The sequence below is a fragment of the Plectropomus leopardus genome, chromosome 4 (genome assembly GCF_008729295.1).
Source record: "Plectropomus leopardus isolate mb chromosome 4, YSFRI_Pleo_2.0, whole genome shotgun sequence".
NCBI lineage: Eukaryota > Metazoa > Chordata > Actinopteri > Perciformes > Serranidae > Plectropomus > Plectropomus leopardus.
The window spans coordinates 19,952,953-19,965,809 of NC_056466.1; the positions used below are offsets into that span (position 1 = coordinate 19,952,953).

At 41.7% G+C, this 12,857-nt stretch overlaps 1 protein-coding gene across 1 annotated transcript in view; it reads right to left on the bottom strand.

Moving 5' to 3' along the window:
• Positions 1-785: 785 nt before the first annotated feature.
• The window catches only part of LOC121942148 (noelin-2-like), a 31,292-nt gene continuing 19,220 nt past the window's right edge, over positions 786-12,857 (bottom strand). Inside the window, exons 5-8 of the mRNA XM_042485275.1 lie at positions 12,227-12,333; positions 4,539-4,715; positions 4,274-4,447; positions 786-1,991 (exon numbers count right to left, since the gene is read on the bottom strand). Of these exons, the coding sequence (XP_042341209.1) occupies positions 1,671-1,991; positions 4,274-4,447; positions 4,539-4,715; positions 12,227-12,333 (779 nt within the window). The 3' untranslated portion in view covers positions 786-1,670. The remainder of the gene's footprint in view (positions 1,992-4,273; positions 4,448-4,538; positions 4,716-12,226; positions 12,334-12,857) is intronic.

Sequence of the window (12,857 nt, forward strand, 5' to 3'; positions counted from 1 at the left end):
GTTTCGTATCGGTTGGGTAAGCTTTCTGTTGTTTTGGTGGGCTTTCTGCATGGTTGGCCTTTGGTATTTGTTTCTCTTTGTCTGATCTGTCAGTTACTCTTCTATATAGGGTTGGGTATCTTTTTTTTTTCTCTCTACCGGTGCTAAAACAACACTTTTAAACCGGTACCAGTACCTAAACTGTGCCTGAACTGATACTGATGACAAAACAGTTAAAGACACTAAAGAACTGTTTTTTTTTATTGCAAAAGCAAATTTAAACTTGAAATTGTTACAGTATACGTAATACACAAATATGGATAAATCCAAATATTAATTGACAAATTCACCTTATAAATAAAAACAAACCCGACTAAAATAACTGATACTAAATAACAGTTCTAGGACTACTAACAACAAAATAAATTTTGTTTTGGGATCTGTAATGAGAATCAGCAGACACATATTTCTCTATAATCGATTTCGGAGTAGCTGAGACTGTCACTAGATTGAGAAGAACTGGTCCACCTTAACAGTCCATCTTAAGAGAGCCTGGGAGGCTACCACAGGTTGCTAACTTTGGTGCTAACCTCCTTCACTTTTAACAGCAGGTGACAAAAGCTTGGCTCGGGAGTTGAGGAGTTGTTAAATTTATTCACGGACAAAAAGCCTAAACTGTTCACACATTGCATAACTACAGTTGACTTCATTCTCTGCTCTGGCCGCTGCAGCCTCACTGTCACCGGCACACGTACACAATCGCTTGCTTGATCTATCTTTCTCGCTCGCACTCGCTCTGTCTCGCTACGTACACAATCTGGCACCAAAATCAGGCACTGAAATCTTTGTTATGATTCAGTCCGGTAGGTACCAGTTGTATCAGGACCAGTGCCATGTTAGCGCAGGGTTTCAATACCCAATCCTACTTTTATAGCAATAAATATTGTTAATTTTCTGTAACATTTTGGTGGGGTTGTTACATGTTAGGATTACTGAGCCGATATCTAGATTCTGTGAAGTAGTTACGTTATTGTAAAGAAGGTAAAAATGGATTTCTCTCATTTCTACTCTATCTGCTCCCAAACAGACAAGACAGCAGTCTTGGCAAAGTTTGACAGTAATGTTTATTGAATGAACAACCATGCTGACTGAACACGTCCACGATCACATCACAAACCCAGAATATCTCCATCAGGTCCGCCGTCTGAGCTCGAGATTTGAAGAGAGTTGAAATTCATTTCACGAGCTGCGTTTTTTTTTTTTTTTTTTTCAACCATCGACCACAACTTCCAAAATTACTTCTTGAGACACAAGTGGAATAAAACGCAACAGAATATGGATGAGCTCAAACTGTCTGACTTCTTTCTAACAGCGTCCCTGTAGCAGAAGCAGTTAATATTCTTCTTCTCCGTGATGAATACTCCTGTCTGTGACCTTAAGGCATGTGTTCGACAACCGTGTTTTGTGACTAGTTATTAGCTCAGGGAGCTCTCGCAGTCTAGAAGTCATTCAAATTTAAGCACAGACAGTACTTGCTTTCCTGTCGATGTGAATGGCCATTGTGTGTGCATGTGTGTGCGTGTGTGTGTGTGTGTGTGTGTGTGTGTTGTAAGTTGCAGTACCCATAAACAACCTAACACCTCCGTCTCTACAATATCTCTCTCTTTTTTTAGCATTTTCTACGTGTCGATTTATCCATCACTCCTGATGACGTGAAACAGTGTGACGTTGTAGAGCACCTGGTGTCCGTTGTTCCAGGTGTACAGCGCTCTCTCTCTGGGGTTGTAGTCCATCATGCTGATGTGGGAGTACTGGTTGTGGAAGGGGATGTCAGTGTACTCGTAAGTGGAGGAGTTGGTGTGGTAGGCAAAGTGTACCTTGGCCCCGGCCAGGTGGGAGTTGGTGACATACAGAGTGCCGCAGATCATGAAGGCCTCCCCTGCGCTGCGCTTAGGAAACCCCGTATCCCAGCTCCGGATGACCTCCAGTGAGCGGGAGTCCAGACGACTCACCTGCATACAGAGAGAAAGAATTAGTCACTGAGATCACAGAGCCAGAGTTCCCCTTTTGTTTTTCTTGCCCCACTTGTCCCTGTTTATCCAAACATTTCAGATCCAAGCTCAAACTTATTCAAATATACAGTATATTCAGCTAGCTGGCATAAAAAAAGAGAGAGACAAACTCAGTGAGAAAACAATGTACATGACGGGAAACAAAACGTCACACATTGACACATATTAAAACTACATTAAGTTGACGGCCACAGAAAATTAATTTGCCATCAGGCAAAGGTTATCCAAAGTTATCGCTGTAACAACTTCAGTATATACAACAAAGTCCCATGACTTTTTCGAAATGTTTTCATGTACATTTGTGTTCCACGGGGACAGACTTTTGTTAACCTCTAACGGCGCATGCCCACGCAGACTGAGGTAGCACAGCACACACAACACCTGAAACAAAGACCAAGAGAGCAGGATCTCATTCAGCAGCTACCCACACGCAGCACACAGAGCACACCAACAACAGAAAGCAGTAACTGCCGGTGGGACGAGGAGTTGATTTAGGCTGAAAGACCAAAAGGTACGTTAGTGATGGCTATTTTGGTAGTGTTTACATGATTTTGGGATTTTGAAAAGATGGTTATTTGTTAGTGTAAAGACTGTGTGCGCTCTGATGTTAGTAGTAACAGAGTCTTAAGTGAGGGAGCGCTCTGGCTCCAGGGCATCACTCAGTGCGTTTAGTCGAGCTACAGTTATAGCTTCATCAGGCCATTTAACTGGATCACTGTCCCTGTCCCAGTATACATGCACCGGGGGAGAATCAATTTATTGATGGAAGTATGTCAAGCTACTCCAGAGCAGGTAGAGATATGCCTCCATTTATACAGTCTATGATATAGATCGCATTACAATTAATTTACAATAACTTTGGGGTAGAAAACTGCGGCGTCACGTACATACAATCAAACAGCACTTAGAAAATTCTGCTTTCATTGATTTGTTTCAAGACATCTGAAAAAGTCGGCTCAGTGGTGTGGTGGTTAGCACTGACACCTCACAGCAAGAGGGCCCCTGGTTCAAACCCAGGTTGGGGCAAAGTTTGGACCTTGGGGTTACTGCTTTCTGTTGTTGGTGTGTTTGCATGTTCTCCCTGTTTTCTGTCCCTCACGAGGACAAGCGGTTACAGAAAATCAATGAATGAATTAATTCTATGCTGTATTTAGAATATTTTCACTGCTTTTCCTTGCCTTTGAAGCTGTTATATCAAAAACACCAGACTCCATTGAGAAAAACAGTCATTTTACTCCACTGAACAGCAGAGTTGTTACTATACCACTGCCTCCATCAGCTATTGTGTAAAGTAAAGAGGAGCTTATATTCGAATATAGTGTGTACCTCAACTGAAACTGATTTTTCGACGTGGTTAAAATATGTTTTGCTGAGACCTCGTCCACAGCAGTACATCCCTTAACTTCCATGCCGGTGCTGTGGGATTGTTCTTTATCTTTTAGAGGAGTTGGGTGGCTGGGATGTGACTTTTAATGTTAAAAACAATATATGTAAATAATATATGTATATATAACGACTCTGGAGGGAAACTTATGATTGAACGGTCACTTCTTGGGGGAGGGGTTTAGTGAAATGGTCAATTATGTTAGTATTTGTTGTACTATAACTGGAAGTTATTTGAGGAAGGCCTAAATTTTCTTGCGTCCTGCATTTTCTCCCTTGTTCACACAGGGACTCGGGGAAGTTATTAAGTTTTGTGAAATGGAAGAATTGTGTTTAGTTTATTATGTTGGTGAACCCGAAGATGTTTAATTTCCGACTGAATTGTTTGTATTTTATTGAAACCCGTTCAACCTTTAGATTTACGTCTCACACACGCACGCACACACAGAGACACACACATTCTTGTCCCCTAGGTGCAAGTGGGGGGTTGTAACAAGCTCTCCATAATATAGAAAATCTCTTGTAAACAGTGAATTAAACTCATGTTAGTAAAATCTGCAGTACACCTGCTGCTCCTTATGATAGATTACATTATTCAATGCAGTAATCTGTCTCAGATCAGTTTTAATGGATTTTTAAAAAGCGTGGGAGTTTATAACTTCTGAAAGGTGAAGCAAATCTGCTGACAGCAGTAACTTCTGAATGGAACAGATCCATCAGTGGGTTTGGATTTAGTTTCAGTCATTAAACATTAAATGTACCGTATTCAAATAACAGTTAAAACAAATTGTCTTTGCTTGTTATTTTGTTAAGTGCGGGAGCACACACACAGACTGTACCATGATGTTTCCAGCATTTGGGATGGAGGTGTATACAGCCCAGAGTCCCATCTCATCCGCCATGAGGTCGATGTCAGAGGATCCTCCCCAGCTGTAGGGAAAGGTGTTGTTGTAGCCGGCTCCACTCAGGCTGCGCTGGAGCAACACGCTGCGGGAGCGGAAATGGTACTGAACCTGGAAAGACAGATGCATGCATCTCTCACTCTGGTTCATCTGATTATCAAACTGTTTTTCTCCTGTGTTTCCGTTCCAGCAGGTCTCCTACCAGGATGTTGCTCTGGTGTTTGTTGTAGTAGAGTGACCCGTTGTACACCACGTGGCCGGTTCCTGCCCAGGGGTGCGGCAACAGATGCTGCACAAAGTTCTGCCCCTTTGTGAAATCCCCCATGGTTCTGTACTCCAAAACACGCCTGCCCTTATAGTAGCCATCCATTGACCACACCTGATGGAGAAACAAAGACAAACAGGTTTACCTCTGTACACAGGATGCTAAATTCAAACCCACCAAGCATTAGATTCTGTTAAATTTTCAGAGAGACCCATCGTGGTCACCTGCCACGCTCACCAGCAGCATGATTAGATAATAACAAGGTGTTTGGTTTTTGGCTGGTACTTAACTCTGTTTCTGTTGGACCCAGCACACCTTAACCTCATGAAATCAGTGGCGGCAAACAGACATTTAATTTAACTGACTGTGTGCTAAACTCTGAACCCCAGCAGCGACCGTTTAACCATAGCTCAGCAAATGCAACCCGGCACAGCAGCTTCATCAAGCTGTTGACTTCTCCAAATGCTGAAGAGGTGTGCATGGGGTAAAGTGCCTGTGATACTCGATATACAAATAGTTTAGGGGGTTGTGCTTTTAAAAGGAGCTTTTCTAAACCCAAAATACAAGCAAAAGTGTGTTTTTAAAGTACACTGCAAACATTGAAGTCACCTAACGTGGAGCATCTAACTAAAATGGAAGAAGTCTGTCTGTCCTTTGATTATCTCAACAATCATTCATCCGATGGACTTCACACTTGGCGGGTGCTGAGGACCTGAAGAAGTGCAGTGTCGAGTGTAAGCTCTTGAGATCTACGGGACACATGCATTAGTCGTGCCAAAGTACCGCCAGAAGTATGCACTCTGTTGTGTACTGAGAAGGGACACCAATTAACTGTTACACCGCCGAGCAGTGTGCTGGGTACAGTTCGCTATCCGTCGCCTGCTACAATACATTCAAGAAAGATGAGGAAAAGAGGTCAGAACTGTTATTTTGTAGCAAACTCAAATATTCAAAGCATCAGGAATCTAACTTTCTGAACTATGCTTCTGTTGACACGCAGACTCTGGCATTACCATTGGATGCAACTATGCCATGGCAGTTTTTATTGAACAGTACCTGAGGAAGCGCAGTATCAAATGTCGAGGTGTTTTGACGAGCGGTTCTCAAGACAGCTGCAAGCAGCGATACCGCAGGCCAAGCAGCCGGCTCGTTTCAAACAGGCATGTTTGCAAACACTGCACCAGTAACTCCAAAAACCAAGGAGGCCATCATTACCAGACTACATGTTTAATAATAATAATGAGAAGAATTAATTCATTTGATATAGCAACTTTCACAGAAATAAAACCCACAGTGCTTCACAGAATACAATAAATAAACGATAAAACAGGCAGTCAATAAAAACTAAAGGCCAGAAGACCATAAAGTTGGAGCAAAATGCAAGCTACTGAGGACCCAAAAAGAAACAAACCAAGAGAAAAGCAAAGAGCACTAGACACATTAGGGTGAGACACAGGCCATTTTGAAAAGATGGGTCTTCAGTTGTTTTTGAAGAGTTTCTACATAAGAAAAGAGAGATAAATAGTGTTGGAGCTACTATTTAAAGGCAAGATCACATTTTGTTTTAAGTCTAGAACGTGGGATAACCAGTACGTCGTGGTCAGAAGACTTCTGGTCTACTGGCAATACAGGGACGGGAGGGTTCACGGATGTATTCAGGCGCCTGACCATCTTTTTTAGATTATTTTAAGAGCTTTTATTGCCTTTATTTGACAGGACAGTTTTTAAAGCGTGAAAGGGGGAGATGGACATGCAGCAAAGGGCCGAGGACACAACCTCTGTATATTGGGCGCCGCTGTATCCACTGAGCCACCAGGCACCCCCATGAGAACAATAATCTTAAAATTAATCCTGAACCTGATGGGAGGCTAGTGTTCAGAAGCCAAAACAGGTGTAATGTGTGTTGTCCTCTTGTATCTGAGTTATTAGACGGTTTAGAGATGATTTGCCACACAAATGCACGGATGATCATCTCCAGCTCAGTTCGAGACACAGCAGACCTGAGCTTTGCGATGAGTCTTGGTTGTAGGAAACAAGCATGGGTCAGCGATTTAATATGGTGATCAAAATTCATGGCCTGATCAAAAATAACCAAGATTCCTAAAATTTGACCTTGTAGCTGCGGAAAGGGACTCAATACTGGGGGAAACCTCTGGAGCTACATAATCTGAAGCATTAATCATAATCTCCGTCTTATCTTTAAATTAAATTACATTTTAAAGATTAAATACGAAAAAGACATGTTCAGAAATGACGCAGCCACTGGGTAGTACTTTCCCATCTGTGTGGTAACTGATCCGGTGTCAATCCTAAACTCTCAGGTAAAGACGTCCTTTGAGGCCCTGTCGGTACACCCTGTATGACTGTTACAGGTAGCTAATTGACTGTGTGATGTTCGTCAGACACATTGGTCAGCCTCAAAGATTTTCCGCTTGTAAAAGTGAAACATGCAGTTTGAAAATTTAACCATAAAGCATACATCCACACACCTGATCTTGCACGTTCCTTTATCATTACTGAACGATAATACGAGAGCTAACAAGCTTTACCCCGGAATAAAACAACAGTGCTGTTTCTTCATTTTTATTTCCTCCATATGAATCATTAACCGGAGATGATGCCAACTATTTCCTGGGACATGCAGCTTTAGCTTCAGTCTCTTATCATGATATCATGCATGTAGCCATCAAGTCAATATTTGTTTTAAAACGAGTAAGCAAGAAACAGTTTTCACAAAGAGTTAAAATCCAATAAGCTAGCACTTGCTAGCCACAGCTATTAAAATCTGCTAGATAGTTTTCTCTTTCACCATCAGTGATATAGAGCCCCGGTAAAACAAACGGACAGAGAACGAGGGAAGGCGAAGGGGAGAAGAAGAAACGAGATGGGAGGAAAAGTGAGCGTCGACAGCATGGAGGATTAATTACCCAAAGAGGGACAAGAGGTGAAATAGATGAAAGAAAAGGGCAGAGAGCTTTGGCAAGACAGAGCATTGTTGGCAAAAAAGATGCTCGTTATTCCCTCTGCAAAAAAGGAGGGAGCAGATGAAAAGGATCTTTTTTTTCTCTCTCTTGGTCGAAGAAATCTCTTCTGCAGTGGCAGCATCGTTTTTAAAATTACAGTTAATTTGAGGTCGCAATATTTAAAATCCACATTGAATTAGACCTGTGGACAAAGGCAACTGATTGCCCTGATTCTGAGGGCCTTCAAAAGCAGAGTGTTTAACTGAGCCTTAGCTTGAGGTTTGCAAAGACAATGAAACAGACTGATTGCTCTCTCTACCACCAACACCCTCTTCTCTAAATACTTCTCGTTCCAACCTATTTTTCTCCCTGCTTCACCAGCTCATCTGATGAAGCTTTCTCTGTTTTAATTCCCTTTAAAACAGTGTTTCAAAGGAACTGGAGTCCCTTTGTTTTCTGGCAGCTGTAATCGTCTCGCATTTGAATGCACCATTTGCTTTATATAAACAAGCCCCAGACGCTGATTATACAGCGAACGGTGCGTGTTAGAAAGTGAGTGGGGAGTCTTTTTGCTGTTTCATGAACTCACACCTTGGTTTTTACAGATTGTCGCACCATCTTCTTTTTGTACCTTCCCAGTTGGCGTACTCTGATACTTCCCTAAAGGATAGGTTCGGATTTTTTTGAAGTCTATTCTAAAACAAAACTCATGCACTGAAGTGATCTCTTCGAAGTTTAACTACACTGTAAAAGACAGGGAACAAGCTCTTATTCTGTGCAAATATTTAGTCTTAAATGCATCTTGTTAAACAGAGCAAACGTGCATCATTACCTGCACTATGTTTTCCCTCACATTTGGTCAGTTTCACACCTGTGGTTCAGTTCAGTTAGAATATATATATATATATATATTGCTGTATATATATATATATATATTGCTGTGTTTTAGTTCTGTTGTGGTTTGTGTTCAACTATCATTCTACATCTCATTGATTGAACACTGACAGCAGAACATGCAGCACTTCAGTGACTCTTGGGTCGACAGAGCAGCATCTTTTGGCATCTTTAAGGGTCATATCACTTACTTTTTAATGCAGAACTACCAAAATACACATAGTACAACAAAAGCTCAACACAGAGTTTCCTTAACAGTTTCTCTCTGATATATCAGAGAAAATTGCACTTTGCCATGGTTTCCTGAAAACTGTTGCTTAACAGGGCTCTACACGAAATTCGGACCGTATGAGTTGTCTGGACACGGTTCTCAATATAGAGGTGGCTGCTAATGTTGCTAACTCCAAAACACCAGACCAAAGCGATATACCTAATTTCACCAGGTGATGCACTTGACTCAGCAGCCGCCCCCGAGTGGCACATCTAGACTGTTGGGTCACACGACGTACCATCTGTTACATCATGTAAACAAACCAAATATAAGCTGAGCACTGAAAGATGAGTGAGTAGCCTACTTGATTTCTTACCACGTTTTTTATTTTCTAAACAGAAAACATGTTTTATAGTGTGATATCTACCAGAAATGATATATAACAGAGCCAACAGTAAGTAGCCTAGCTTGTTATTAGTGATGCTCTTTTACAAGAAACTTTCAGCTCCATGGAGATCTCCCTCCCCCCAACTGCCACCTTATTTAGGTTTTTGCAGTGAAATGAGGAGGTTTCTTCAACAGTGCAGCAACAAAATGCATTGTCATCTGATGCCGTCTTTGGCTTGTCAAATGCAAACATACAAATCCTGTTAGATTACATTTTAAAGCTGTAATTATGCTTCTGTAAAGGTCGCAGAGGAGCTGATGTACACAGCTTCCAAATCTCGAAATATCTGACATATGTAACTGTGTGTCAAACTTAAAAGGGGATAAGCATATTTAGAATGCACACAACTATAGTTTCTCATCTTGCAGTTTCATACTTGATTCGTTTAAATCTGACTGCAACAGCCTCATTATATTCAGCTGCCCTGTTGCAAGCATTTTTACACAACACAAGGATTGTGGATGTTTTTTCTTATTACAGACGAGTCACGCTAAGAGGAGGTCGCTTCACAGTTCGTATGAAGAAAAAGAATGATTACAGCAACCAATGACCCTTTAAATACTGACCTCTTTTTCCCCTCTTCCTCCCTGTTGTCTTTTCTTTTTCATGTCCTCCCATGCTCATTTTATACCATCCTGCTTGTCTGTCCCAACTGCTGCTCTTTTGATCAACCTTGTCCTCGCTTCCCCCATACTTTCTTTGTTTCCTTCGCTTTCTGTCCACCCCCTCTTTCATTCCCCCACCTGCTACACTCCTCTTCACCAACAGGCCCCACTTCCTCTCTCTTCTTCTCTCTCTCTCTCTCTCTCTCTCTCTCTCTCTCTCTCTCTCTCTCACACACACACACACACACACACACACACACACTATCAGCAGAGACATCTTGACAGATCAGGGGATATCCACACCTTAGCAGCTGTTCTCAAATACAGCGACAGGTGTGTGCAGGCATGTGTGTGTGTGTGTGAGTGTGTGAGTGTGAGTGTGCAAAGTACAATGCGTGCACACACATTCACACACTGATGAGCTAATGAAGAATTCATAAATGCCAAACTGGGACCCTGTGCAGACACTGTAGTCATGGATACCAAAGGATGTATGAGAATGACTTTACTTACAGCATATGTGTGTGTGTGTGTGTGTGTGCGTGTGGCACTAGTCCCACACTTCTTAAATGATAAGATACAGATTAAGATACTAGAAATTCACAAACATTTTTTAAAAATGTATATGACTGTTCTGTAAATAAAAATGTGAGACAAAAATTGATGTAATAATTTTTGCCAGTTGGTTTGGGATGTTTCTGATGCTCAATGCCCAACCTTACAATAATGACCTTGAGCCAAACACCTGACCAGACCAGGATACCAAACTTTAACAGGTGTTGCACTTGACTCAAGAGCCACCACTGAGCGAAAAAAATAATGACAGTTTCACGACAGCAAATGAGTGTCAAACTGTTGAGCTGCATTAGGTAACATCTGTTACATCATAGGAACAAATCATGTAAGTATCAGCTGTGGACCTAAAATACGTGTAAGTGGCCTTCATGCCATCTATGTTTGTATTTTTTCAAACAGAGAAAATATTTTATAGTGTGATATTTACCAGAAATGACATATAATGGAGCCAGTTATTAGCAATAGTATTATACCAGAGACTTTCAGCTCCATGGCGATCTCCCTCCAGCCACATTATTTGGGTTTTTAGAGAGACATAGGAAGGTAATATATAGATAATCCCTCAATCCAAACACACTCTCAAAGCGAATGACACATATAAATGGAAACTTGGCATCTGACAAAAGTTGTTGCCATACTTGCACAGTTGTAGTTTTACTGAGAGACAAACTGCCAAATTTCTTTTCAGCATCCCAAACACATTAAAGTAAACAAACACAAAATGCGGTGCTCTCCCCCCTCTGACCTCTACTGAAATTTGATCTCCCTCATGTTGCCTGTCAGCCTGTCACTCCCTTGTGGCTTTGTTAGTCCATTTCTAAACATTTGAACACAATATTATGTTAATCACGTAGTCATATCGCTTATCACTAATGCAATACACGTTGGATTTAGAGCCATGATGCCGTCAGCATGGGTTGCTGATGTAGGCTACTTTTTAATTTGCAGAGCGTGGCATAGGGACAAATGCCGGTTCAGCTGGTTTGCATTAAATCAAACTGGTAAAAGCTTGTGCACTGGAACAGCCCTACAAAACCCTGCCCTTGCCCCAGCTCTGACAGCTATCCAGTTCTCTGTAAAACATAAACAGTTTAAACAATGCAAGTGTGAAAATATTCGAGAAATTCTGCTCTACAAATGCTTTATGAGAAAGGAAATGCATCCAGCATCCAACACATTTGTTAGGCCTCGAGGAAACACACAGTGCATTTAAATAAGAAACACTAAATGTAAACACAACAAGTCTGTTTACAAGACAACTCCACAGGGTTTCTTTAAGCGTGATAAAAGCAAGATAAAAGTGATTTAAGCGAGATTACATCTTTTTATAGTTTCACTGGCTTATTTATAATGCAAACATTTACTGTATTTGTATAGAATGCAATACTTCAGCATTGCTGAATGTCACCCTCAGATTCAGGAACATCGAGTACACAGCAATAACAGACGGAGACAGAAAAAGCTTCCTATTCTTGGGACAAATATACAAACAGACACTGGAACCAGGAAATAGCCTCAACCTATAACTGTAACAGTCACACTAGTAACTGGGAAACACAGGGGGCAATAACTGGGATACTGCTGCTGTGTATAGCTCCTTCTCATCACCAGGGAAAGGCTCTAATAGGGAACAGGCAAGGGTCACCATGGCGATATAAATCACACCTGGCAACTGGGAGACAGTCGCCTTGACAACTAGCTTAATATGCACTCGCCGAACAGAAATTGTGTGTATGTGTGTGTGTATAGGAAATGGGTGAAGCTTGTAACAAGTGAGGACAAAGTGCACACAGGAGTCATGTTGGAAGTAAAGCAGGAAGACAGAAAAATACACTAAGAAAAATATAGAGCTCAGCTACCTTGTGACCACATTCACAACACCTGCTGCACACAGCATGAACACGAAAAGACAAACACTGTTCACCTACCCTGCTGTCGGAGCTGGGAATCATGGCGTCAGTCATCCAGGATCCAAAGCGGGACCCCGAAGCTCTCACGGTGATTGGGCTACTAACTGCAGTCAGACGACCACAACCTGTTAACAAAGGTAAGACATATTGTGTAAAATCTGAAACGAAGTTCCCAAAAAAGTAAGTTTTGCGATCGCAAAATATTAACGCAAATTCAGCCAAATCCTGTGAATTCTGCACAACCTTGCAATTTTGTCCAATCACTGCAACTTCACTGCAAATTTGACTGCTTACTACAGGTCAAATTTCACTTCACTGTATAGCTAAACGCAGCATATTGATTCGCTCAGGGCCTCCTGGGCCTGCTCTCACTGTTTCTCTGCTCATTATGAGACTACGGCTGCAGTAGCACAAGCTTCTGGCTTCGGGCAGAGTCACACACAGTGACAAGGCTAACTGTTAGCATCACACAGCTAAAGGCACAAACACACCAAACAGACATTACTAGTGGGATGAAAGCTGACTGTTGTGTTGCTCGTGTTGCCTGTGTCTCAGTCAAATACTTTCTCATGAACACAGTGCAAAGACGACAAGCAATGGCCAACCAGCAAGTACTGTATGTTCTGTATCTTTGTGAGAGGAAATAACT